The following is a 26763-nucleotide window of genomic DNA, read 5'->3' on the forward strand; positions in this document are numbered from 1 at the left end:
TTTACCGAATGAAGATGACCCTGGCTGACGCCTTGTTAAAATGAGCGCTGCTGAGCTATTTTGAAGAGCGCACTTTGAGTATGAGGTCACAGCTTTATATTGTGAATAGCCGTCGGGCCCATACTGACCCCCGGAATGGATGGAATTGAAATTTGTAAATAAAGCATCGACTTGGCCGTTCAATACATAAGGTAGTCTCTACTTCTTCAGTTTTTCGACGAGTTCTGGTACGGCCTCGTACAGGTCTGCCACATATCCAAGGTCCGCCACTTGGTGAATCGGCGCATCAGGATCCTGCGATGGCATTAGTCCATGTATATTAAAGACTGAAGAGGCGACCTCAGGGCTCATACCTTGTTAATAGCTACAATTAGTTTTGAATCTTTCATTCCAGCCAAGTGTTGAATAGCACCACTGATGCCTACAGCAATATACAATTCAGGAGCGACGACCTTGCCGGTTTGTCCAACCTAACGCCATATCAAATTAATATGACATAATTGCCTTTTTCCAGAAAACGGCTCACCTGCAAAGAGTTGTCGACGTACCCAGCATCGACTGCCGCTCGACTTGCTCCCACCGCGGCACCGAGAACATCAGCCAACGGGTCGATGACCTTTTTGAAAGTCTCTGCATCCTTCAGAGCTCGCCCACCGGAAACGACTCGTCCAGCTACAGCGAGATCGGGGCGATCGGACTTGGCCAGTTTGGTTTCGATGTGCTCGGTTCCGGGTACAGGGTCAGTGGCCTCCAGCTTGGAAGCTTCGACGCCAGATGCGCTCTCGTTGAACTTGGCCTTGGGGAACGCGGTCGCGCGAGCTGTGAAGATTGTAGGGACACGGAACTTGGAGCACGGACGGTCGAGACTGCGTTCCCAGCATAGATCGGGCGAGTAAAAGTTGTGCCGTTATCCCCAGAGGCGACTGATGTGACGTCCGACACGGCTGGTACATTGAGCTGAGCTGCCACACGTGGAAGAAGAGACTTGGACAAGGTCGAGTGGGCAGCAGCTACGTGTGTGAAGAGTCGGAACTTAGAGATGATTGACGAGCGGCGTAAGTTGCTCGGGAAGAAGGTTTTTGTAGGTTGGTCCTGACGCAAATACGACTTGGACACGCCCTCCAGTCTAAATTACTCCCATTATTGAGATTCAACCGATTTCTGCATTTGTAAGACTCACTTCTTGGCTTGTTCGACAACCTTTTGGACATCACCATCTTCACCTCCAACAACAGGGCGTGATCTTTCCTTTTAGCTGTTGGGCAGCAGTCAAGGCGGATAATGAAGCGGCGTCGATCGTGCCATTAGTGTACTCTAGAAACAACAGGGTATTAGGTGAGCCTGCTGGTGTTGCGTAGCCTCTGAGTCTTGCAGCGGGGTACAGTGCACTTCGAAGCGGCCGAGAGAACATGATGGGGCAAGTCGTAGAAAGAACGTGGTGGGTAACTGCAAGGTCCGTGACTCCGGCACTCGGTTGTGGTAGCGTGATCAGGTGAAATTCGCGATCGACGAGGGAGCCATGGCCAATACATATTCTCTAGCAGAAATGATTATGCAGGGGCGTATGGTGTAGTGGTATCACGCCTGATTTGCAAGCATCTTGCTTGGAAAAGTTTCAGGCGGTCCAGAGTTCGATCCTCTGTGCGTCCAAAGTTTTTGAATCTAAAAAGGGCTTGCCCTAACCAGAATTATGCGTACTAATGCAATGGCGCGGATTTTTTTAGAACTCAGATGAAGAAAGACCTTGATGCTTCCCGACCACGAGTTCCTGGTAGCAAACTCGCCTCTCCATACACTGGTAACATCAAATATGTCTGATTTACCAACCCCAAACAGTATTTTAATACAACATTCTTATGTTTATGCTAAAACATTAAGTCTCGGTGTTACTTTTTGATCGAAGGTTTCGACTAGGTGTTTTTGCGCGACTGAGATTGAAGATGCTCCAGCCGGCTCTGAGAGCCCGGACGAGCCTTCCACCGCCCAAAACCTTGCGACGCTGCTTGATCATAAGTATACATCACATAAAGACCTATCCATAAATGAGTAACGAGATGGTAGCCAGATCAGATGAGAGCGCACCAGGTGTCCAGATCAAGACGAAAAATCCTCGCAGATAGTCGTAAGGTGTCCATTTCCCGCTCAACGGCGATGAGTTGGGGAGAGTCGAGTAGGTGAGGGCGTTCTCGGACCAAGCACCGAGGGGGTACAGTACATAGAATGTAGTATAACTACCTTGATGAATTGAGTGACAGTTCATGGGCGAGGGCGCAGAATAGAACTCACCGGAGCCATACCAGGAAATGAGGCTCACTACCAGCTAGATTGCATGCGTAGAAGCTGTAGCGAATGACCTCAGTGATAGACCAAGCCAACACCATAGTCGCATAAAACGGGTTCGAACGGGTTTTAAGAAAGGTGAGTGAACACATCGACTGGGTATACCAAGTAACTTACCGCAGAAAAAGACTCGGTCACACCCCAAACTAGATAAACACGACTGGCAACTTGCATGGCGGTTGTAATCAGGGGACTCCGGACGAATCCCAGCAACACGTGAACGACCTCTAACAGAGCTCCGGTTTGAACGACTCGAACAATAGGTCCTACATTGCCGATTGCGAACGTTGTACAAGCGCGCTTAAAAATTGGCTCGAGGCTGGATGGGAGCCAGTAAGGCGTCTTGGGTGTCTTGGCAGCATTGAACAACGTGCGAGCGTAGAAGGATGGTGGATAGGAGAATGTCCCGATAGATGGGACACGGTGGCGGCGAGGACCGCAAACCAGCCTAAACACGATAGGACATTGTACGTGATCAAGTAGTATTTTACGACCGGACTGGGGCCTTGGAAAATGTTAATTTCGCAATGGGTATGTATGTTTATACTCACCTCGTTTCGTGCGCGGCTGCCCTGCGGCAGGTGGATGGCTCGCCATGAAGGTCGTAATAAAATTAAACTCAAGGAGACCGAATACACGTTGTGGTCGGTTCAAGGCGTCTGTCAGCCGGTAGCCGGTGTAGCGCCCAGCGCTTGTTGGATTATCACTTTCTGCTCTCCCACGGCTCCGCACCACCCAAAAGCAACCACAATTATTAGACATAGGTCTACAATAGATACATAGATCGATCTAATAACAGACATAATCTTAGAGACCCTTTTTTATAGGGAATATTCAAGCTGGCATTTGGGCGGCGACTCTGCACCAAGTCGATCATGTCGTACCTTAAACACCCTGAAGTAGTTTCCTCTGTTTACTCCAAATTCGAAAAGGCCAAATCATCTGGAGCGCTTTTCTTTTATCCTTCAACTCGCTCTAGAGCTACTGAGCATAACATCAATGTGAGCGTGTCTTTGCGACCCCATTTAACTTATTCTCACTCGGTATCCTTCATAGTTTGAAATTACCACATCCGCTTTGCAGAAAAAGCCTTCCCTACCAGCGCCTGACTTTTCCAAACGCGATAAACCGGATCCGTTTTCTCCCCCTTATGTGCCTGACTTGTTCATTGGGGAACTCAAGGACGAACTAGAGGGGACGAGTATGTGATACTTGTGCGTACGTGGGCTGATGCTTGCTCCATTATCCGTCAATTCTAAGCACAACTTATATGCAGCTCAACAAATTTAGTGTTATTCCGGGGCACTTCTTGATGGTCACTAAAGGTATGGATAATTAACTGTATCTGAAGACCTCTAATCGACCGGCATTGTACAGGTTTCCACCCACAAAACTCTCCCCTCACTCCTCCGGAATTGACACAAGCTTATCTCCTCATTCGCGCATCACAAAAAGCAGAATCCCCCATATTTGCTTTTTACAACTGCGGAGTAGACTCGGGTGCTAGCCAACCACACAACACATCCAATTTGTTCCAACCAAGGCTGAAGAGGATGACGAGGACGAGGACGACTCGAGGCCTCCGGTCGAGTCATATGTTCAAAACCTGAAGATTGAGGACGACAGTATGTAGTTGCCTTTTCTTTCATGCCGTGGATCCGGTTGACAGATATTGTACTTAGCCAAAGTCTTCTCTTTGCCGCTACCTTACGTTCATTTAGTGCAAAGGCTCCATCTTCCCAAGGCGACGGTCTCCGGCACCAACCGCTCTCTGAGCAAGCTCTCGAGGAACTGAGTAGCATAACCAGAACTTTTCTTGGTCTACTTGACGAAGCGGTACAGACTATCCGAATCTACCACAGCCGCCAGAACACAACAACAGGCACCTCGGATGTCGGTAGAGCGTCGGCTCCGAGCTACAACATTATCCTAACTTCGGAGCATATGCACTTGATACCACGGCTGCGGGAGCATACAATCGAGGAGCTTCATCCTAATAAAGGAGAGAAATCTGAGAGTGATCCAGAGGCTTATACTCCTCAGAAACTGAGCATAAACCCTTGGGTTTGCTGGGATGTTACTGGCAAAGAGCGACGCGCTGGCTGGAGCGATCAAGGAGAAGGGTGTGATCGAGTTGCTGAGCCAAGTCGGGGTGCCCAATAAAGGAGAGACATCTAACAACGTTCACGATTCTTAGATGTTTGAATTGAAATCGCCGCAATGTACATCAATTGACGCTTGATATATCTTCCTGAAATTAGCGTTTTATCGTTTTTGTTAATTCGAGCGTATGTATGTAAATCCATTCCTATCAGAAACCAAATAGACAACTATACAGCAGATGAAAGGCTAGGTTCACTCCGTCAAGTTTTATGAAAACTCAGTTTGTCCCGTTGGCTTAATTTTAGATCCAAGAGCCCTGACATGTAGTACTGGACGATATATCCTAGCCAATTGTAGCTGAATAGTAACCAAGTACTAGTGCTGAAGTTTATACATAACTTAGCCTAGGCACGCATGATATATGTATATAGCATAACAAGGGGTGTATGCATGTATATGAGCACCAAATTCGGGGGGAGGGGACAAAAAGGGTAATGCAAGGAGTCTTCACAAATATGAAGCGGTTAGGGTAGGCTGAGAATACCTGACAGCTAGTGAGGCTCGTGCGAGTGGTCCATACTATGCTCACTGGGTGAGATGGTGGGTGAAAAAAGCCAGTGTGTATCCCTTAACCAATGGCGAAGAATGATGTAGTAGAGACTAAAGATGCTAGGAGGTGGTAGTAGAGAAGGAAGGAAGACAAAAACAGCGCACAAACCAGGGAGTCTGGTTTACCTGACTAGTAATTTATAGAAATGAAAAGGTCGAGTGGGTCACGTGATGTTAAGTTATTTACGCCCTCTGCGCCTGTACCTTTCCTACCCCCCCCCGCTCTCATCCTGTACTCAATCGGTCGTGTTCCCAGAGCCCGACTCTGTCAGGCCCCCTTTTGACGTAATCTCACCCGCCCTGCGTGTTCCCCTTTTTTTTTGTCTTCTTATCTTTCTTGTCCCTGCTGTCTCTCTCTGCTGTGTACGTAGCTCCGCTCTGACTCAGCCCGGTGTCCGACCATGTGCTCGGGTCCGTGTAATAGATTGTATCAAAAAAAGAGTGGGTCACGTGACTCTCGTCGGAGCTCCGGCGCTAACTCTTGGCTATGTATTTACACAGGCTACGATACACAACACACATCATTCATTGAATAGCTTACTTTTCCCCGGCAGCCCCTCTTAACTTCTCCAGCTAGATTAGTATATACTTGGGTGAGTACACAGTGCCACTATGTTCGTATTCACAGCACCAGTTTGATATATTGTGAGCCACTTTGATACACGAACGAACATCTATACCAAAAAACATTTAATATCTGTGTTTTATGCTTGAAAGAGCACAAATTTCGAGATCAATCAAGTGTAGATGATACAGGCATTGTGACGAGGAAAATTTCCCTATTCTTTGGGGATGTTCTCAATGATAAGGGCTCGATGTTTTTCGGACCTTGGGCGGATCTCAAAGTCGAAGGGCTTGATTGGACTTCATAATCATCATGATACGTCATCAGTATAAAGGAACAGGTCGATATATGCGCTTGACTTACACAGTTAGGCTATTCACGGCACCCTCGACAATGGGAATAATTTCTTTCCCGTTTTTGTCTTTCTTGCGGGAGAAATTATAGGTAGCTAAAAGCGATGCTATCGAGAGGAATAATGATGCCTCAGCGAAATGCAGCCCCGGGCATATACTTATTCACGTCGAGGTTATGAGTGCATAGTGGAGATGGCGATACCATATTACCTACCGTCTTCCCCATCCAAATCCCGGCGCAACCGGGACGTTTGGATCCAAGAACCTGTCGGGATTGAAATCTTCTGGGTCTTCGTATACAGATTCATCGCGGGTCATCCCCCTATCGGATCAAGTATTAATTTATGAACGTAAGGCCCGTGTGATATAACCTCACCAAAGGTTGCCTATTCTATAGTAAGTGCAAACAAACTTAATGGGCCATTTTGGAGACCGAAACGAACAGTACTTACATCATTGTACCCTTTTGAATGTCATATCCTTGGTACACATCATCCTGAAAACAAACATGGGGATCTCCCCCTTTACAATCCTCACATTAGCATACTATATCTGTGTAAATGAATGATCTCGACATCGCACCTGTAGGTGCCACAGGATGCCAACGCATAACCTCCTGTATCAGATTCCCCACATAAGGCATTTGAGATCGATCCGCTATTGTTGGTAGCCGAACTACGTTGCCCAACACAGAGTCTACTTCAGCCTGAGCTTTGGCTTGTACTTCAGGCTTTATCACCATGGCTGCAACAAAATTGACCAAAGCTGTTGCTGACTGCAAACATAATGGGCGTTACACTTGTACAAGATGAAACACAGTGGATACAACCAACCGTATCCGTTCCGGCTTGAAATGCATAGAGTCGATGACAGGTCATATCGCGCTTGGTAGAGTTTTGGGCCCGAGGTTATGTAGTACTCACCAGCAAAAAGAATATAAGCGAGTTCCTTAAGTTCTTGCTCCCTTTCTTCCGTTGATATACCAAGTCCTGCTGGGTCGTCCTGAAGCAAGGCGCTGAGCACCGAAGGCTCGAAGTCACCCGATGCCTATTGGAAACATCAAGGAGAGGGGTTATTGTAAGTTAGGCTGTGGAATTACAAAATACAAGTTCCCATACGAACCACTTGGCGCTTCGTCCACTCATACGGAGCAGCAACTGCATGATTCTTTTGTTCCCTCCATTTTCGAGCAGTTTCCTTCCACCCGGCACCAGGCAGCCAGCCCGGAACATATTCGAGAATTGGAAATGCGTTGACAAAGAAGTCTGCGCATTTGATGATACCATATATAGATATAGGTGACCCTATGACGATATCACTTACTGCTCTTCATCATAGCACAGAAAACATTATCTGTAGCTTCAATAGCATCCAAAAAGAATGGGTCTTGGTCACCCTTGAGACGATACCCATAAGCTAACTTGAACGTGGCATATGCCATTGCGCTAAGGAGGGAAAGGTGGTACTTAGTTGGGATGCCTCTGGTTCCGGGCCTCATGAGAAAATGACTCACAAGGAGAACTGGTTTTTTACCAGCTTGAAGGGGGCTGGACTTTCAGGAGTTTCCAGCAGACAACCAAGGAGCCGCCGGACCGCTTCCTGTTGGATACCATCGAACTGGCGGACAGCACGCATGTTTAGCCAATTATTCATTCTTCGACGTTGACGGCGCCATTGATCGGAGTATGACAACGAAGGTATAAAACCTGGCCAGTCAAGCCTGACAGGCAAGAGTATTAGTCTACGACTCGTTGCTATAGATAGCGCCAAGTGGCCCTGTACACACAAGCTAGCACTTTTTACCATCGAGGCACTTCTTCGATCAGAATAGATCGCTGAGCGTTTTTCAAATAGGTCTGAAGCAGCTTGGGCAGTGTTAAGAACAATGGCTGGCTTCCCCATCATGTCCATATAGATAATATCGCCTACATTTGTGGACTCAGCTCAATGTTCACTAGATGACTGTGAGAACATAACAACTTACTGCCGAGCCGTTTCCCAAGCTCAAAATACCCCAAGTAGTCCAGACCCGATGGAATCGAGAGGATATTCCCAATGAATGGTAGAGACCTAGGAGCGGGTGGGTGTCGGAGCTTTCGACCAAAAACTCGAAGCCAGTAATGCCGCACAAGAGCAACGCTGGACACAGTTAGAATTACATATGCATACAGAGATACTTTGTGATCTATCATGTCAGAGTACTAAGTGAAGTGAATTGTACCTCAGAAGTGGTCTGCTACAATAGAAACCTACTGAGCATTTATACGAAGCAGGCACTCGGGTAACCGTAAATTCCGACTGACCGGCTCTGGATGGTGTTCTTGTATGTGCCGATAGAATGATTCCGAGAGGTTGGAATTATCTATGTCATAGAATTTATAAAGCAATGGAGCCGGCCCCACTAGGCGTGTTACTTGGTACCCACTAAGTTCAATGGGCAAGTATGACTTGGTGCAAAGGAATGCGGTTATTTGAGGGAGTACGTGGTCGACATTTGCGTACACGGCGCGGATGATAACGAACATACCCTTATTTGGGAAATCAGGGAGTCTTGTATAGTCAACTCCAATCCCTGGGAAGAGTACTAATACAAAGAGTGCTCCAGCGGCACACTACTTAATAGCCCAAGCTCTCGTAGCTCGATGGAACTAGATTCGAGGGTCATTCCGAGAGATTCCCCATTCAAATTTTTCTAGGACAAAGATAATACGCAACAACATATTAGGTCATCGAACCACCTCGGTCAACTAGTTCGGGATACCCTTCTATTTGTACGTGAGTGTTGACATCGACATTGACGTTACAGTTTAGTACCCCAAATACTTGGATTCTGTCGATGATGGTAAACTGGGGGAACATCACTCCTGACCCTCAAGTTGACTATGCGCAATCAAGGGTTTAGTTTATAGTGAGCTTCTACAACGCCCTCACTGACAGGCTTCCACCAGCAGATTATATAGATTGGGACTCATATTTGATTGCGAGAACCTATCAGAATTGAAACGCTCCCAGCCTTGATAAACCGCTTCATCGCAAGTCATTGCTCTGTCAAATAAAAGGGCTATTAACGACAATAGTTACGCGTATATAACTTGCCTTCACCAACGATTATGGCAAAAAATTCAAAGCCGTTGGGGGCTGAGGATCGGAGTTTGCGGAGCCGCACGAGCCCAGACTTAGGCGTAGGCTCGTGGAGGGCCCAGTGTACTTAGTTACGTGATCATACTTGTTCAGGACCCCCAATTATTGTGGGGGAGGCATCATCCAGTTTCCGGCCATTGGCGCTTATTTTCAGCCAATCAGCATCAAGAATCCTGGAATCCTGTGATCTGATTGGCTGAAAATAAGCGCCAATGGCCAGAAACTGGATGATGCCTCCCCCACAATAATTGGGGGTCCTACTTGTTCTCACTCGAATAGACTTCCACGGCGCACTCGATCACTCTTCGCGCTTCTTAGTTTCTTCTTTCCTACTCACCTGCCCATGCGCTCGCATTGGAGCACCCTCTCTCGCATCCCATTATGCCCACCGGGTATTTATCACGCATCGTCTTCTCCGCCTGTTCGGCTAATGTCAGGATCGGCCACCCACCGGCGAGCTCTGCTCGCGTCTCTGTGCCCCAGCTTTCGTCCGCGCACTTCGTGCTGGATCCCCCACCCACACTGGTTTCTGATGGTAATCGTGTATGCGTATCCTTACATGCATGCCTACTAATATGCGTATGATTTTCTGCTGGCGGTACGAAGCTACTGGAGCCTAAGTATATACTTGCACATTTTTCACCATCAATCAACTTCCGGTACGCCAGAGGATGGCTTCTCGTGACGAAGCGCCCTCACAATTTTTTGATGTCAAAACTCGATGGTAAACCAGGCTTTTCTTGCCATTGAGAAACGTTTAAGATCAGATGGACACATCGTCAACTTGACTAAACTTTGCGGAATGAGGTCTTCAATCCAGAGTTTTCCGGAAACCTTCTAGCTGAAATTCATTGGGAACTCGCCGCAAAGAGCTCAAGGACAAGCAGATATTACCCAGTAGTTTTCTCGCGACGAATCATGAGTGGAATCCTTTGATTAGGTTGACTTGAACTATGCTCTGGTTTGCTCTGTTCTTATGCTAGTTCATATTTAAATAGTTATTCTTAATGTACAATGCCGGTTCATATTACGGTACGAGTGGGAGAGCCCACGACCTCTAAAGGCCGCCTAGGAGTGTCAGCCAACCACCCAAGACTATGACCTCCCGGATCGAAGGCTCCGGGTGGCAGGGGCCCTTCACACAATGATTCTGTGCCATCATTAGGAATGACATGTGGGCACGCCGAAAAGTGCGAGGTCATAATTATTTACATTTATTCACGCTTCTTGCGGCATTGCAAGGTGGTGGAATGGAATGGCGTCTCTGCTCTCGGTCAAGTGCCACATGCGAATCTTCTACGCGCTGCAATCTACGGATCAGAAACACGGCGTTCCCTCTCGTGTATATTATTCATGTCTTTCCAAAGACTTGGCTCTACGGCAATTCGAATAACTCCGGAGCGCTCACTCACTCGTAAAGGTGAGCGAGAAGTTTGGAGCATTAGATATGAAGCTCTGAAGTGCTCGTGGGATGCTCCGGGGTACCCGTGGAGCACCCCCGATCCGGTTGGATACAAACGAGCAGGTCCCTAAAACCCAAGCACCCTGGAGCACTCCGGGGTTTTTGGGGCCCTCGTAGAGAGTACCCCAAGCTTTCATACATTTATCCTCGATCTAAATATGACATCTTAGGGGTTGCCACCGTGCCTAACATTTATTACATTAGAAATAGTGTATATGCCCACTTTATGACGCCAATGGTCTGTATCTTAACAGCCTACAACTAAAAAGAAATTTACTAATCGGCCTGTATATTAGCAAGTATGAGTTGACGATGCTTTTCCGATCTAGGTTGGAGCTCGAAATCAAACGGTTTGATTGGTCTGAAACGCAACAAAGGCATATCAATACTAACCGAGCAAAGTGTGGAATTCCTCACTTACACTGTAAGGCTATTGACTGCACCCTCAATTCTAGGGATGATCTCGTTCCCGTGCCTATCCTTCTTGCGAGAGAAGTGAAAGGTAGCCAGTAGCGATGCTATGGTGACAAAGAGAGATATCTCAGCAAAATGCATGCCCGGGCATTTGCTAATTTTTATCACAAGTGCATCGCAACTATGAGTATGATTCATGTACCAGCCATAAGAACCCATGCTTACCGTCTACCCCACCCAAATGCCGGTGCATATGGCGTTTCTTGATTCAAAATCTTTCGGGATCAAAAGCCTCTGGATCTTTGTACACATTCTCGTCCCGGCTCACTGCCCTATCGGATGACCAAGGCAATTAGCATACAATACTAGGATCAGCACAGATTAAACTCACCAGGTATTTGCCACTCTGGTGATAAAACTTGGGGATGAGTGATGCCAATTACTTAGAGAAATCAATTCAGCCTCACATCATCGTCCCTTTCTGAATGTCATATCCTTGATAAACATCATCCTGATAACATGCGTGTGGAGTTCCTCCTATCCGCTCATAGGTTAGCCGTTTGAATGACCCTTGAGCACACAGGCCTGCCATCATACCTGTTGGTGTTACGGGATGCCAGCGCAAGACCTCTTGAATCAAAACACGAACGTAAGGCATGTGAACCTCGTCGACCATAGTTGGTAATCGAGATGCATAGCCCAGTATAGAATCGATTTCTGCCTGGGCTTTAGCTTGTACCTCAGGATTGACAACCATGGCGGCGACAAAGTTCAGAAGAGCTGTTGATGACTACACGCACAGCAACTGTTAGTTACGTGATGCTGAACACAGTATCAGCATACGGCTGACCGTATCTGTTCCACCTATCAACATAAAAATTAAGACAGATATTTATTCAACCGTAATATACCCGGATCCAGAGGCTTAGTTGTACACATTACTCACCAACAAAAAGAATATAGGCTAATTCTTTTAATTCTTCATCTCGTTCCATCCCAGATAGATCCTGGTCTGTGTCATAGTCCTGAAGCAATGCACTAAGCACCGAAGGCTCGAAATTTCCTGACGCCTATAAAATGCCAAACTATTTGAGTTTGGACCTTTAATAATCGATGGAAAATCAATGTGCTCACCACCTCTTGCTTTGTCCACTCGTAGGGAGCAGTAACGGTGTGATTTTTGTGCTCCCTCCACTCCTTCGCAGTTCTCTTCCACCCGGCGCCGGGAAGCCAATCGGGGATGTAAGCAAGCGCTGGAAATACATTAACCAGGAAGTCTACGTCATTATTAGCATCAGTCCGCAAATCCGTTTACTCTGAAAATGGCTACGCACTGTTCGGCATTGTAGCGTTGAAAATACGGTGAGATGCTTGAACAGCATTCAAGAAGAACGGGTCCTTATCGTCTTTCAGGTGATACCCGTAGGCTAACCGAAATGTAGCGGACCCCATTGCACTTAGTACGGGTACGGGCTTAATATAAGGCACAATTCTATGTGGAAATACTACCCACAAAAAGAATTGCTTCTTGATTTCTTCAAAAGGCTCAGGGTTTTGAGATACTTTTAGTAAGCGACCGAGAAGTTGCTTGACTACATCTTCTTGCAGGTTGTCAAACTGACGAACAGCACGTGGGTTAAGCCAATTATTGATTCTTCGGCGCTGGCGGCGCCAGAGATCAGAATACGGCAGCATGCCTGCAAAATTTGCCCAATCGAGCCTGGGAAGTTTAAACAAATGCATTGACTCACTATTAGCCTTGTATGCTTAAGAGATGCTCACAATGCAGGATGGTCAACCATTGCTGAGCCAATACGATCCGAGTATATAGCTGAACGCTTTTCCAATAGATCGGTAGCAGCTTGTGCTTTATTGAGTACCACGACTGGCTGTCCCATCATATTCATGTAAAAAATGTCACCTAACGCATATGTTATGGTGAGTCTCACGGTTGATTAACTCGTGCGCTTTCAGATAACCTACTCTTAAGCTGCCGTCCGAGCTTCAAGTACGCCAAGTGGTCCAGGCCAGGTGGAATCGAGAACAGGTTTCCGAAAAATGGTAGCGACATGGGCGAGGGCGGGTGTCTAACCTTCCTTCCAAATAGTTGAAGCCCACAAAGCCACGCAAGAGCAAGGCCGAGCGTGATCGAGAGTACATATAGTGTCCTTACGCAGTCTATCATGTTGGAAGGGATAGATTGGCTATGGAATAACAAGTCGTAGGAGCCTAGCGACTCCTCTTTATCAAACAGAGCCGCTAAAACTTTAGGTTAGAGAAGGGCTTAACTCGCTTCCGTCGCAGTCATGGATGGTAGGCCATGTGTCTTCTCGTCAGAGAGCTTCCGAAGTACCGGGCTCCACATCTCCCCTATAATTTGACAGATGAATTAATCTATCCTTATGAGGCCTTAATCAGAATTTTACGAAGTACTAGCTCCATGAGATACTCTATATAAAAATAAGTTGTATGAACGGTGAAGCACATGCGAATAGATAAGAGTTTTTCTCCATTCCAATGATTAGCCGGTGCGAGTCAGGCTCTGGGAGTTGTGATAGATAAAGATCCTATTCATATATCAGAAGAACGTGCTTTCGGTGAGGTTGGTCCGTCGGTTGGTCGTATCTAGATCGCAGATATCGAAGGTTCAATTTGTTGAAGTTGCACAGCGAGCAGTTTTTTCGCATACACTATACATGACCAGAAACTCGATCGCACTACTCGTAAACAAAGCTTCACGAATTCATATTTAAGTGGGGATACCTTGTGTATATATGACGTAGTCGACCAGCCTCGTAAACAACGTTTAATTTAGATCACCTGAGCCGGGGCGTATTTACAAAATTTTTGTACTGCTGTGTCTGCAAGTACCTAGTGGAAGTACAGGATAGCGCTAGCCCTAGAGTAGCCCTTGAACCAGTTTGTTGACATAGGGCGAACGTTCCCCATTTCATAGGCTAACCAAAGTTGGGACCTAATTTCAAATTAATTTATTGCTGTTTTCGAATGCAACGAGCAAGTTCTCCGGCGAATTGGGTGGTTTAAGGAACTAAAGTAAAATAGTCAATGAGATATATAGCGTGATTGAAAAGGTAACAGGTTATCGTATTGACGCCACTCGGTGATACCCTTGTTTCTTCACATTCGACGGCCTACCCCTAACCTCCAAGGTAACCCTGGCTTTGTAACATCCATCGTGCATACAGTGTGCGTAGTATTCTCATGAGAAAGGCCTATAAATCGCTTCATTTCTCCACTCACGTGTCAAGTTTGTTATGTTAAGCCATAGTCATGTATAAGTCAATCCGTATCCCATTTGGCATAGGATTTAACATCCAAACAGCTACGCTTTGGGGTCTTCAGTAATTTCCAACTTCACGTATAGCGTGTCCGTTATTATTTCCAGAGTTCATATATATACACTTGATAGCGAAGCACAACAAAGACCCTAATGCTTGACTGGTTCCGCCGGGATAACCTCTGGAGCTTCAGATGGAGAGTCCTCCTTGGTCTCGGCTTTGACGGCACTTTCGGTAGCTCCCGCAGCAGCATATCCAGCTGTTGCAACGACCGATGTAGCCTATATCAATGAATGATTGGTTCCCTCCAAATTGCGAACTACACAATTAAGTGCTTACCAATAGCGCATCACCAGTGGCCTGCGTCAGATTTCCGGCAGCTTGTCCGCCCTTGTTTGCAAGTTCAACAGCTTCAGGACCAGCATCGTGCTCCAAGACCGAAGTCGCAGCTTCCCGGGTAGCCGAAGTCACTTCCGATGTTCTATGATTTCTTTTAGTTGGGAAATAGACTACTGCTGTACTTCGAAATGGCACATACCCCTCCTTGACACCAGATCCGATCGTCCCAAGAGACCTTACAAGGTTGCCGGTGCCATCACCATACTTCGCCTCCTCTTCCTGCTCGCTCTTTGGAGTGTCGAAAGCGCCTGAAACTCCGGCGTTGTCGAATTTAGGACCGCCGTCTTCAGAAGCAACCCGTTGGACTTGGTCTTCCATACCAAACAAGTGGACCAGCCGCTCGCCTACTGCTACACCAGCCTTGGCCACCGTTTCGGTTGCCTTGGAAAGATAGTTTCCAGCTGTGGCACCAATGCTCGCTCCGGCCTGCAATAATGAATAAAAATTAGAGGGACATGAAAGGGGAAACACTTACGGAGGAAACAGTTTGACTTGCAGATGCCGTGTAATCCTTTATGGTCTCAGTGCCCGATACAGCTGAATCAGCTACTTGATGGGTCGTCGAGGAAAAGCTGGACGGTTCAGCAGGTGGACCGGATGTATGACTTTAAAATTGACCGTATCATAAGTCTGGTATGATTCCTAATGTCAAAAAGCTCACCTGCTTGCAACTCCCTTTATTGAACTCGCGGCTTTCAATCCAGCTTCACGTGCACCGGAAGCAAGTTCGTCTGCGAAAGCTGCCGTGCCTTCTTGTAGCAGTCCATGATTTAACAAGACCTCCTCAAACGCATCGCGTGACTTTTCAGCATCGCTGCCAGGGGTAGCGATATCCTCCGGTAATGTGATTTTAACATAAGTACCAGCACCAACAGCCACATCCTCGAGAATTGGAGCGAACAAGTAAATTCGAGATGACGAAGTATGAGTGTAGAATGGTGTGGCCTTAGTGATCGGAAATGCTGCATTTCCTATCTTCAAAGTCAAGATAGGAACGGAGGTATCAGTGGAATGGGTAGTCGGTGATGCCGAGTCGGTTGGCTCTGCAGACAGGATCTGAAGAGTCCCACTAGCGAGTGGAACATCTTGTGAGAGAACTTGAACAGCTGTGCAGTTCTCGAAAGATACTAAGGGAGCAGCCATGGTGGGGATAAAGATGGATCTTATCGAGTGTACCACCCGACCCTTTAATATGGTTTCGCCGATGACGTCATTGATAACCACACAGCCACCACCAAGCGCCCATTATATTACACACCTCAAACAGCGACTTGCTTCGATTACGCCAAGTTTTGAGTCTTACGCACGACTTTTCAGCCCTAGCATCACGATATACGTTATGAAATAGCGTATGTAGGCTGCGACTATGGGCGGGACACAACCATTAGAAATTCATGATGGATTCATACCGAGTCATAGTATCATGCTCGTGACCATGGCACAAACATGGGGATACCGGCCCACCAAGTAGCACCCTGCCCGAGCCTTGGGGGGTGGAGTAGACCAGCTAAAGGTCCATATGTGGAGTAGTATCCAGACCTCCCTACTTGCGGTCGATCTTAATCTAAGTTGCGATACACTGTCCGAACTGGTTCATCTGTTGTGCGCTGATGAGCCATGTGCAAGGCGCTACTATATATTTTGTTCAGGGGTGAAGTCCGTGCACTCTACGCCCATCCTCATTCAACTTTTGACGATAACGGAATTTACCATAGTACCAGAAGCGACCAATTGATTTTCATACAAAAGAGAATTATCATACAAAGCCCAAAACGTAGCTCACATAATTCCACGTTATCTTCGGCCAGTGATACTGATCCGAGGTCCTTGTCGTCCCTTTTTCTTATTTAACGAACCGAGTGGTAGATATGCGTATGGATCCTGTTGGCTTTGTCGTTTGACGTCACCCCCAGCATTCTAAAGAAACGTTAAGTTTACAATGTCAATTACTTCATGTAAATGCATTACCTTGGCCTTGAATTCTCCTCCGACCTTGATCACATTTCGTTTACTCTTCTTCTTTGGACTCTCTCTGGCGAGCCCAGCATCCGTTCCGTCCGCCATCTCAACATCATCACCAGCATCTTCCCTCTCCAGAGCTCTCCTCTTCTTCGTATCTTTCGCGAACCTCACTTTCCCACTCGAATCCCGGGTTTGTCCATCTGTAGAAGTGAGCATCTCGCGATAAGCTGCGCCAGCAACATCATCTCCTGCATCTTGCTCATCCTCATCAGACGATTCTTCAACGACCATTCGTCCGGTAGATGCGTCGGTCTTGAATTTGGCGGCCTCATGGCCAGGTTGTCGTCGTCGGGCTGACATGGCGCTGCCAGTCGTAAGACGAGCGGCAGAACCGTGTAAAAGGTCCATAGGCTCGTCGTTGTCGAGTCGGATACGCATGCCGGACTTTTGCTTTTTGCCATCGGAATTCGACCGGTCCTTTGCTTTTTGGGCCGTAGAGGGCTTAGACTCGGCCTCAGAATCTGCGTCGGAGGAATCGCTGTCACTTCCATAAAGGACGTCTTCAAAGGCATCGCCCGTTGTCGTTCGAGCGGGAGCCTCCTACATAGCATGGGTGAGCGACGTGACGAAAAAATGGGGTGAATATTATGCTTATTCCCTCACCTCGACGTCACTTTCTTGCTCATTCTCCTTTCCTTTCTTTTTCCTGGCGCGCTCTTTCTTCTTTCGAAGATGCGTAATCACCCCGGCCCGTTCGTGTGTCCCAGCAGCCGCCTCGAGCGACTCCCAGCCAAACCTTCGACCCATTCTCTCAAAAATAGTAGAACCTTGGTTTTGAAATGGTTCTTGTGATCATGCGACCAACCAAGCAAGGCCGGGACCAGTGCATCCAAGTGGGGAGTCACGATGTTTGTTGGTAGCGAAATGACCGAAACTTTGGCGAACCCGAGTGCCGACTTGACGATCTCTCGGTTGGCGGAAGAAACGAAAACAATGACAGTGGTGATCAATTCCGAGAGCATATTTGGAGAAAGGATATCTGTTTGATCCGTTGTTCGCATAGAGTTGGTTAGATAATAGGATATATGCGCACCTTTAAACTCGAATGTGAGTCGGGACAAGGTAGTAATAGTAGCACTAATCATGTGGGGCGTTGCACCCACAAGACCAGCGGCAACCATGGTGACATACTCTTCAACATTAGCTTTGACTGTTGAGAGAATGAATATAAGATTCAGATAATTTCTATTCGGGAATCCATACCATTGGTTGGTTCATTCCCCTCTTGTTCTACCTCCATGCCATCCACCTTTGCGCGGTCGACGGTACCTCCGCGTTCCATCCGCTTACCCATAGCGACAACCAAATCAAAGGCACCATTTCTAGTCTTTTCGCTCACTTCTTTCGTAGCAAGAACGGCCTCGGGCAACAAGGACGGAATGATATGGAGCGACCCACCAGGGATAAGTGGTACAAGCGCCGAAAGCAATTGAACCCGATCCTAGAATATCCTTTCAACTGTTGATCAATAGTAAGAGTTTGAGACCGAGGACGGACCCGTTTTGCAGACACGTTGACACTCGGTGTGATTTCTGCACATCGGGCAAGTGCCGACTCGACTTTTCTGTTCTTCCCCTCTCCTTCCTGTAGTCCATCCACAATGCCTCTTTCGATCAACCTTGCCAAAATTCGATATGCTTTCTTCTGTACGGTCCCGTCCGCATTCGAGATTACGTTGTCGGCAAAGACGATCGTGAAGAGCTTAGTAGCATCCGTAGGCGAAAGATGAGGCACGAGCAATACGAGCAGGTCCAACGCGGTATGGGCGAGGGGAGTGGCCGCAGCACCCTTGAGATTCTGTGAGAGCATCGCGGAAACCTTTTTGAAGGTAGCTGAGAGTTCCTGAAGCAATTTATGAGCTATACCCCAGCGTTTTGAATCACATATACCAACCTTGGCATCAGCCAATCCAAGCCAAAGTGATATAACCTCGCCCACCAGGCCTCGGTCGTTACTCTCCACGCTGCTGAATACGTTGAAGAGCACGGAAAGCATGTTTCCAGCCAAACCAGCCAAAAACTTGAGGTTTTCCTCGGCACATGACCGCTCCGCATAGCTGTAGTGGATTTCGTCTGCAGGAATCGATCGGTTGGAGGCCACGAGAGCGCGGATTCCGTGAAGGATAGATACTCGCAGAGTAGGTTGCGAGTAGAGAAGGTTGATCAAGAGCTGGAGGAAAGGTGTAGATAGACCCTTATGAAAGACGATATGAGTATAGCCCAACATTCCAGTTTGGTTGTAGACCATACCTGCTTCAACCCAGCGAGACCAGTGCAATACCCTCTGAAACAGCCCCAGACCTGATGAATACATACTTCCCAGATCTAGATATGAATCAGCAACGTCCCCTTTTTATGTGCCTGAAAGATCCCACCTTTCGTTCACTCTCTTTTTCGGTCCCGTTCTGCAGTTCAAACAGTTTCTCAGAAAGGGGGATAAAGTGAGAGACAAAATGTCTGATTTCGGCAGTACGTGGTACCAGGTTGGCCGCCAAAAGCGGGAGTAAATATGCACGACCGTCATTGTTGGGCCTGAACACACGAAAACCTGTGAGCGAATTAATACTGAAAACGGTGTCTAGCCAACGTACGCATTCTTGTCTGGTATCAAATTCATGGGGAGGACCTCGAGGAAGGCTGCTGGACCCATCGCACGAATGGCCTATATTCATACATGCGAATGAGTTCTATGTCTCGCTAAAGCCTCGGCCAAAGGGAAAGTAGATACGGTCATCAAGGTATTCTGTTACTCACCGCACCAATGACACCATCAGCCTTTTCTCTCCACATGAAATCTTGCGCGCTGCGGAGCGTGCCGACAGCCGTTAGCAAGGATGGAGCCAGTGTAGTGGCCGGAGTTGGGCCTTGGTGTCCAAAGAAAAGACCACCCGAAAGAACAACATGGTACGGCAGATGGTGATTTCGAAATATTAGAAATATGGACACTTGGACAAGTGATCCAAACTTACCCCCAACTTCTGAGTTTGTTCCCAAAACGTCGATTACTCCCTCGGCTACAGAAAGCACATTTCCCAATGCTCCCGACGAAGCTGCAGACACGGAATCGAGGGATGATTCCAATGTGGTTAGAATCAAACCCAGCGATGTTTTCTTGACATTCTTTGGCCCTAAAAATTAGATATTATCATCTCGTAATACCCAGTGATTCGCATCTAGAAATATATACCTTTACCCCAAACTTTAAGACACTCTTTGACTAGCAGATCGGAAACGCCTCCAGTCTTTCCACCTTCGGTGCCATTAGAGCGCACTTTTCCATCGTCTCCGAAAATCCCAGCTAATAAACCATGCACAATGGCATCTTCCGCAGCTGCGCGTACCTCAGAACTATGTCCCTCTTCTAATTGGGCCCATAGTGCCCGGAATGCGCCAGGGACAGCCAGTAAGAGATCTTGTGATAGCGAAGGCGCCTAAGGGTAGTCGAGAACACAAGGAATCAGTAAAGCACGAGGATATAGGCATGGTCAGCCGACAGACTCACCTCTTCAATAGCTTCGGGATCTCGACAAATTTCACCCCAGGCATAAAGACAGGCACCTACAGCTCCTATCCAAGGAGCCGCATCCGCGTCTCCAGTAGGTGGTAAAGACAATAGAGTGGCGAGGCTTGCTGGGAAGTGAGTAGGAGGTAATGTTGGAGGAGGAATGGTCGATCCAGTGGCCTGGTCCTGAGCTTCAGGGTTCAATGTCGTCTGTGGTGGCGTCAAGATGGCGGTGATCGTCGTGTACGCAGCAGCAGTCAGAAAGGGGATATTCAGGGACGGGAGAGTTAGCAAAGCCTGAAGTAGTTCGACAAGTTTCTGCAATCAAGGTTAATAGCGATCAGAATGAACACGGATTCCCCGACTAACAGTGGTAGGCCAAAACGGAGCTAAAATTTTTACCCACGCGCACGACCAGATGGTGGCTTCGGCGTGGTCTGGAGATATATCTGTGAGTAATTTCAAGATATATTGGGCTGTCTAATCCAAGATGATCGGTTAACATGGCGAGCAAGACTACGTTCATATGGTTACTCACCTGTTCGGCATACGGATGGCGAATCATTGGGGCAGGAGGAGCCGCGAGCACCGACCTCACTACTTCCTGTGCCCTCTTTCGGACTTTTGGCCTGGGATCGACACATAATTGGAGAACACTCGCCCAAGCGTTTCGAACAAGGGGAGTTCCGGTCAATGTGGGAGCATCGAGAGGTGTCCAGAGAGCGCAGAGAACCGAGAGCAGTGATCGGAGAGCAGGAGGATGCTGAGATGACAAAGGCAATAGAGGGGCCAGTAGCGGTAATAAGACCGACACTTGCGAGCGAATTACTGGTGTGGGGACGTAGGGGAGCACAGCAGCCAGAAGGTAGAGTGCACCAGGTACTATATCACCTTCTCCCATTGATACATTCCCCTTTGACCGCTTGTTCCAACGTTGTACATAGTGCGGCACAGTATGCGACAGCCGAGCGAGGAGTTGGTGGTGTTTGTTCTGCAAAGGTCTGTTCTAGAGCAACTAATAGTGTCGCTGGAGTCTTCTGATGCAACAGTTTAGAGCTCGTGTGTATCCTTATCTTGTCGAGCGCTAGCTCAAGTTGCGAAGACATTTTGGGTATCGTCGGATGTATGCCGAGGTTTGTGGTCACCAAAATTGACATCACGTGCCTAGCCATATAGCAAATAGGATCCATCATCTTCCATGAATTGGCAATCCCAACCATGACGGTGAGCCCAGCTTCAGTACCACGAGAAGCGCCCTTGTATTTCCTATTCTTGCGAGAAGAGAATTCTATCGACTATGATTAAATTTCATGCAAGTCTGATTTCAGTTAGAGTACTGGAAAGAGGTAATTAGAGATAATTTACCACTCAGGCTCCGGGGCTCCGGCTTTCGGAGACCCAGATAACCCGGGGGATCTGTCACGGAGCGCGCACTGCATGTGCCTGAGGCAGCCGGACGCGAAAGGCACCCGCGGGTGGGTGGGCCATCCCTGACGATAGTCATACCAGGGAGGGAGGTGGGAGAAAGTGTCAATAACTAAAGCCTACATAAGCCGACTTAGGCAGACTCAAGTTATCGAGGAGATTGGTAATTGATACACAAGCACCAAATAGTGTATCAGGGTGGTGGACAGGACTCAAGAAAACTGAGGAGCGTCGGAAGGCCGAGCGCATCGTACGAGCGTGGTCGCGCCACTCCAGCCCCTCCATTGGCCTTCCTGTGCCCAAGTCCCGGCTCGTGCATATCTCCGCAAGCTTCACTATATAAACCCCTTTGAGGTACTTTCACATCGATCTCACCCAGATATCTTGACTTAGAACCGGGGGGGGGACAAACTACTCCTTGTGGGGCCGCGAGAAAGGATTATCAGCATCAAACAGACCTCCATGTAAATAAGTTTGCCATTCGGATCTTCGGGTCAACATTCACTAGCTAATCGCCTTCTGAACAATTGAAGCGCTTTATTATTTAGACTAGTTCTTCTTTCCACCCCAATGGGAAAACATTCGGGCGCAGGTTGCAAAGGCTGGGAGCTTGACCCAAGAGACGTGCCGCGTCATACAAACAGTGCTTAATCAGCACAAGCTCGGACTCGAATCCAACGAATAAACCATCCACATTCGTACTTGGTAGCTTTTCACAGGAATACCGAGTTCAAGCCAGATTAATAACAATAGGAGGTCCTGCTTCGTTCTGTTTTTCAGCCCGGATCAATGTAGCTCTTGCGCCTTCTGTTACTCACCACGCGTGCAAGAAACGAGAGCAACTTACGAAAATGAACTCGGAAATTAAGCAAATTTGCAACTGTTTAATTATGAATGATCAGCTGATACAGAGATTCGATGGCACTGATACGTTCTAACGGGCGCGCACTGGGAGGAGAGCCCCATCTTGGATACTATCAGATGCGCCCCAGATGTATCAAATTGCACGTCTTGATACATCTGGACATCACAGGCCATCTTGCATACATCTTGAACACTCGCAGATGGACCTCAAATGTAATATAGTGGAATGTAAATGGAATAAAATATCGTACCCCCCTAAGCTTGCCAGCTACCGCCACCAGACAGTAAGACGCTTGTTACGTGGTCAATTTATGAATACCTTTGACCTGAGAAATGGTATGAATTTATCGCTCTCAGTCTACCTCTTATCAACCCTCTTCATTAGCCTGCCGATTATGCTAAACTTTGCGAATGTCATTGCAAAATGGAGTGCGCACGGACCCCTGAGGGGCTTAAGATGCTAAAATATTCAGCATGGCGGCAGCACCAATTGCGCGAACAAAGTTATCGGTCTCAGCAAGAATGACTTGCAAGGCAGGCCGTACCACCGCTAGTAGCTCCAGGATCGAGAGCAGAGGGCTCGAGACCGGGTGAGTGTTTATCACAAGACAAAGGGGCTGCCAATGTACTACTAATGAATATGTTCTAATAATTAACTATTATTATTACAAGTTCCCAGTCTTATTGCGCTATTGATTTGAAGGTTGCCTATGTCGAGTTGGCGGAAACAAATGTGTTCATCGATTCCTTCAACACGCGAAATCAATTGAACAAGCCCCACCGCATTGCGGCATTCGCAGTTCGACTTGCCGAGGGAGTTTGGGGGTTCTGCTGCGGACCAGAGGTTGCCCGACTAGCCGATGGAGGAGCAGGTGCGTTCTGTACATTCATTTCGTTGGCTGAAGGCAATTTCGAGTTAACTACACTATACGGATTGTTTCATACCCCCACTCGCGCAAAACTAGTCCCTCCGGCGCCTCAAAAATCGACGAGGGCCAGCTCGTAAGCCTAACGATTGCCCATGGGGGCGTAGAAGGGAGCAAAACGGTACGTACCAATTTTCAATATTTATATCTCACTGTCGCTACGGTTTCAAAGATTACAGTCAACGGGAGCGGTCACTTCATCGCAAGTAACAGAGTCGGGCTGGTGTTAAATATTATGCTCATTCTGAAACGAGAGGGACATATCTGAGCCAACGTACATATATTCACTAAATATAGGACATACTTATGGCCCAATGAGTAAGACGGATAAATGCACAATAAATCGTATGACGACAAGAGCCCAGCGCTATTTCACATCCGCCTCACGTGCGTATCAAGATCCACCGACCAGATGCGTCAAAAGGTTGAATCTGAGTTACATCTTGAGAAATCACAGGATTTATCAGGACGTGCCCAAAAACCTCCATCTTTGACGCATCTGGATGTCATCGAGAACGGGACCCTCCTCCCAGTGGGCAGGTCTTACGACAATTCACAGCGCATACACAATTCAATTAATTCAATTTCAACAGTTATGACAGGCATACATTTGACTTCGCAATCTTGAAAACGTGATGATCCTATTTACTACACGATAAGTCGAAATCATACCATATATGAGAAAGACTCACGTGGCGGTCCAAACGTTCACGCTGCTTAGCCGTTCAGATTTCTGATCCTTACACTTCGTCTCGTCTCTCTTCCCTTTCCTTATTTAATTTCTCTCCGTGCTCCATCAATAAATCCCCTATATGGTCATCCTCCGAGAAATACCTGAGGGCTGGGATCGATGGGACAAAGAAATACTCTCCTCCCCGCGAGGTAACGAAGAACGGGTTATCCTCACCCGGTGCCGGTCGGCCCTCTGGAATGGCCTTGACAATGCCCGTTACCTCGAATTTCTTTGAAGAAGAGTTCGGATTTTCCGGGACAAGTTCAAGGTAGACCTGGCTCTTATCAGCAACTTGGTAGCAACCATCTGCTTTCTTGGACGCATTCAAATCCTTGGATGCAGTTTGAATTTCTGGCTCCTCTGGATACGGTCTTGAGGGGTTGATTGGCTCACTTATTTGCAAGACCCGTCTTAGCTGAGCTGAAGATCCTTTCGCAGGTGGGCCGCCGATAATTGGATCCTGGCCTATAACCAAAGAGTTAGCTATTCGGCGGCCTTGTAGAAAAAAGAGCATTACCATGGTGGGTAGGTGTGAGTGAAGTGATAGGGAAGAAGTCGTTATTCCCAAACCCAGTCGTCTGGCGAACAAAGCCGGAGTCTAGGTGAGACGCGTAGCAACTGAACAGAAGTCCGCGATCCTTCGGGTCGGGTTGGAACGTGTTCAGCTTTGTCTCGTCCACTTCATGAGATGCATTTTGTTGCTTCTTCCTCAGCTCGCTCCTCATTTCATTATCCTTCTCATCCTTCAGCCTTATCCACTCTTCCTCTTCATCTGTATTTATCTACGGTGTTCAGAAAGGTATAAGATTATTATTATTATTTCGTTTGATCAACTTACCTCGGGGCCATATGGAATCGCCGCCCGGACGATAGCACTGGATTCCAAGTATTTGCGTGAAATATACGGGTCCAGGTTGCGTGGAACAGTTTTGCGCGCATGAGCCGTAAAAGGGCAGTAATAATCGCTTGGCTCTCGGTCGGATACACCACGTACACCAGTGACAGCATAATCGAAATCATTGTTTTGTTTAGGATCGGCGGCCAATGCTGGATTGTCCTTGAAGGGGCACAACGCAAGGGGTGCACCCTATTCATCAACCGCTTGTTAGTAATTAAGTTTAAAGGCAGGAGCTCAACAACGCACCGATTTCCACCTTCCCACAAAGCGAGCTGCGAAAAGTTCTTCACCATCTCGCCCATCGAAGCCCATTTTTAGGGCGCCTCTCTCTCCTCCGGGGACAAATTCCTTCCAGCGCTGTCCATTATCCCTACAGTATTTCTTAAATTCTAGAACAGATTGTTCCAGTTTCCTGAAGACCATCATTGTACCTCCTTTGGTCCACGAGGCCCGGTCCCATTTTGACACTGGGTCACCAGGATATCCCATAACAATAACCCCGGGATCGACCTGGAGTTGCCCGGGGAGTGGATGTTCGATGCCACTAGCAACACAGCCGTTAAGTCATTTGCGCTCAGATGGGGATGTGAAATAAATAAGTACCGGATAGAAGGCTGGGAAATACCATCCAAGAATCCGAAGTGTTCGTGTCCGCGATTCTTATCCGGACGAACGCTCCCATCCAAGGTTCCCATCTTTTCCCATAGGCCTTTAAATAGTGTGTCGACCTGTTCGGTGACTTCCTCGAGTTCTTCGGAGTCTGGGAGGTCTTGGTCATGTCTGACTCTATCGGCTTACAAACAACAACTCACTTTCTGTGGCTATGATGACCACCCCATGAAGAGGCTCGCGGCCCGTGGTGGCCTCGCGATTGTCTTTTGCATTCCTGCCAAGACCGTTTGTAGTTGCTTCCTTCTCCTTTTCGTTCCAAGCAAAGAGAAGATCCCAGTCCGATTGGTCTCCGAGTTCAGTCTTATCATGTAGCATGGGGTGATTGTCGAACCGGCGATCGCCCGTCTTTTCCATGTATCCAATCTCATCGAGCCCGTCCCTCGTAAATGCGATCATTTTTTGCTTTAACGGGATCCGGATAGGTTTCACTTCAGCTTCATCGACCTCTGCTCCAGTCAGTCCTTGTTCAATTCTTGCTGCTTGCCTCCGCAGCCTTCTCGCTTTCCCTAAAACCCCTTCCGCCTCTAGCCTCTCCTCATTCTTTTTTCTAGCATTGTCCTTCTCCCGGCAGATTTCAAGCATATTTTCCTTGACATCGGCTGCAGAAGTGGGTTCGAATTTCTTGAGGGCAACAAGAAACTGCTTTGATTGCGACTTGGCAATACGGAAGAACACGAAGCGTTCCAAAGTCTAGAGTTACGCAAAGTCAGCCTCCAATTTACATGACGAATGTTTAGTCATAAAATTATAAAGTTCTATTCACCTTTGGGAAACGGAAAAGGACATCTCCTTGAAGGTCACCCAAGTGTGGAACCTCGTTGCTACTGGATTCCGGAATCAAAGGTACCTGGCCTCGGGTCCTCAAAAGTTTGAGCAACCGTTTCTCTTCTTCATGCTTTATAAGCTCTTCGTAGTCGAAGTCGCTGAGTGTGTTCATGCTGGGTGATTTGATCCTCACATACCCCATCCCAGCGCATTTTATGTGCCCGTGTATGCGGCAAACGTGTGTACAAGAACTACCCTCAAATCCTACCACC

General features: G+C 47.6%; 8 protein-coding genes across 8 annotated transcripts; 2 read left to right on the forward strand and 6 right to left on the reverse strand.

The window, feature by feature from the left end:
• Nucleotides 1-198: 198 nt before the first annotated feature.
• Nucleotides 199-2381, reverse strand: RhiXN_10292 (Electron transfer flavoprotein domain; the record flags this gene model as incomplete). Its single annotated transcript, XM_043330108.1, has 8 exons — nucleotides 199-294; nucleotides 354-470; nucleotides 527-819; nucleotides 846-1126; nucleotides 1181-1243; nucleotides 1930-2032; nucleotides 2083-2231; nucleotides 2287-2381. The coding sequence occupies 8 exons, from the start codon at nucleotides 2379-2381 to the stop codon at nucleotides 199-201; spliced, it is 1197 nt and encodes a 398-aa protein (XP_043184205.1).
• Nucleotides 2382-3215: 834 nt separating this feature from the next.
• Nucleotides 3216-4503, forward strand: RhiXN_10293 (uncharacterized protein; the record flags this gene model as incomplete). Its single annotated transcript, XM_043330109.1, has 5 exons — nucleotides 3216-3341; nucleotides 3397-3541; nucleotides 3718-3830; nucleotides 3884-3965; nucleotides 4010-4503. 5 exons carry the CDS (start codon nucleotides 3216-3218, stop codon nucleotides 4501-4503), a joined length of 960 nt encoding a protein of 319 aa, XP_043184206.1.
• Nucleotides 4504-5831: 1328 nt separating this feature from the next.
• RhiXN_10294 (cytochrome P450 family protein) lies at nucleotides 5832-8162 on the reverse strand (the record flags this gene model as incomplete). The annotated part of the gene is made up of 13 exons (XM_043330110.1): nucleotides 5832-5916; nucleotides 5981-6127; nucleotides 6185-6292; nucleotides 6347-6361; nucleotides 6423-6492; nucleotides 6553-6745; nucleotides 6804-6817; nucleotides 6894-7017; nucleotides 7093-7235; nucleotides 7294-7415; nucleotides 7484-7690; nucleotides 7757-7895; nucleotides 7955-8162. 13 exons carry the CDS (start codon nucleotides 8160-8162, stop codon nucleotides 5832-5834), a joined length of 1575 nt encoding a protein of 524 aa, XP_043184207.1.
• Nucleotides 8163-11255: 3093 nt separating this feature from the next.
• Nucleotides 11256-13058, reverse strand: RhiXN_10295 (cytochrome P450 family protein; the record flags this gene model as incomplete). The annotated part of the gene is made up of 11 exons (XM_043330111.1): nucleotides 11256-11319; nucleotides 11379-11405; nucleotides 11455-11524; nucleotides 11585-11777; nucleotides 11838-11851; nucleotides 11934-12057; nucleotides 12122-12264; nucleotides 12322-12443; nucleotides 12501-12707; nucleotides 12770-12908; nucleotides 12971-13058. 11 exons carry the CDS (start codon nucleotides 13056-13058, stop codon nucleotides 11256-11258), a joined length of 1191 nt encoding a protein of 396 aa, XP_043184208.1.
• A 1377-nt stretch (nucleotides 13059-14435) lies between these two features.
• RhiXN_10296 (Senescence domain-containing protein) lies at nucleotides 14436-15828 on the reverse strand (the record flags this gene model as incomplete). Its single annotated transcript, XM_043330112.1, has 5 exons — nucleotides 14436-14567; nucleotides 14626-14767; nucleotides 14825-15111; nucleotides 15161-15290; nucleotides 15347-15828. The coding sequence occupies 5 exons, from the start codon at nucleotides 15826-15828 to the stop codon at nucleotides 14436-14438; spliced, it is 1173 nt and encodes a 390-aa protein (XP_043184209.1).
• A 651-nt stretch (nucleotides 15829-16479) lies between these two features.
• Nucleotides 16480-21314, reverse strand: RhiXN_10297 (ribosomal RNA-processing protein 12; the record flags this gene model as incomplete). The annotated part of the gene is made up of 17 exons (XM_043330113.1): nucleotides 16480-16602; nucleotides 16654-17247; nucleotides 17311-17474; nucleotides 17513-17686; nucleotides 17741-17857; nucleotides 17911-18148; nucleotides 18205-18549; nucleotides 18601-18900; nucleotides 18957-19031; nucleotides 19082-19238; nucleotides 19298-19368; nucleotides 19461-19834; nucleotides 19894-20137; nucleotides 20209-20526; nucleotides 20578-20688; nucleotides 20747-21090; nucleotides 21149-21314. 17 exons carry the CDS (start codon nucleotides 21312-21314, stop codon nucleotides 16480-16482), a joined length of 3915 nt encoding a protein of 1304 aa, XP_043184210.1.
• Nucleotides 21315-22971: 1657 nt separating this feature from the next.
• On the forward strand, nucleotides 22972-23691 carry RhiXN_10298 (glutamate-cysteine ligase catalytic subunit; the record flags this gene model as incomplete). The annotated part of the gene is made up of 4 exons (XM_043330114.1): nucleotides 22972-23087; nucleotides 23170-23369; nucleotides 23414-23544; nucleotides 23596-23691. 4 exons carry the CDS (start codon nucleotides 22972-22974, stop codon nucleotides 23689-23691), a joined length of 543 nt encoding a protein of 180 aa, XP_043184211.1.
• A 472-nt stretch (nucleotides 23692-24163) lies between these two features.
• On the reverse strand, nucleotides 24164-26663 carry RhiXN_10299 (Dyp-type peroxidase family; the record flags this gene model as incomplete). Its single annotated transcript, XM_043330115.1, has 7 exons — nucleotides 24164-24621; nucleotides 24674-24938; nucleotides 24995-25243; nucleotides 25301-25598; nucleotides 25658-25814; nucleotides 25867-26416; nucleotides 26490-26663. 7 exons carry the CDS (start codon nucleotides 26661-26663, stop codon nucleotides 24164-24166), a joined length of 2151 nt encoding a protein of 716 aa, XP_043184212.1.
• Between the last annotated feature and the right edge of the window lie 100 nt (nucleotides 26664-26763).

Source organism: Rhizoctonia solani, chromosome 11, assembly GCF_016906535.1.
Source record: "Rhizoctonia solani chromosome 11, complete sequence".
Classification (NCBI taxonomy): Eukaryota; Fungi; Basidiomycota; class Agaricomycetes; order Cantharellales; family Ceratobasidiaceae; genus Rhizoctonia; species Rhizoctonia solani.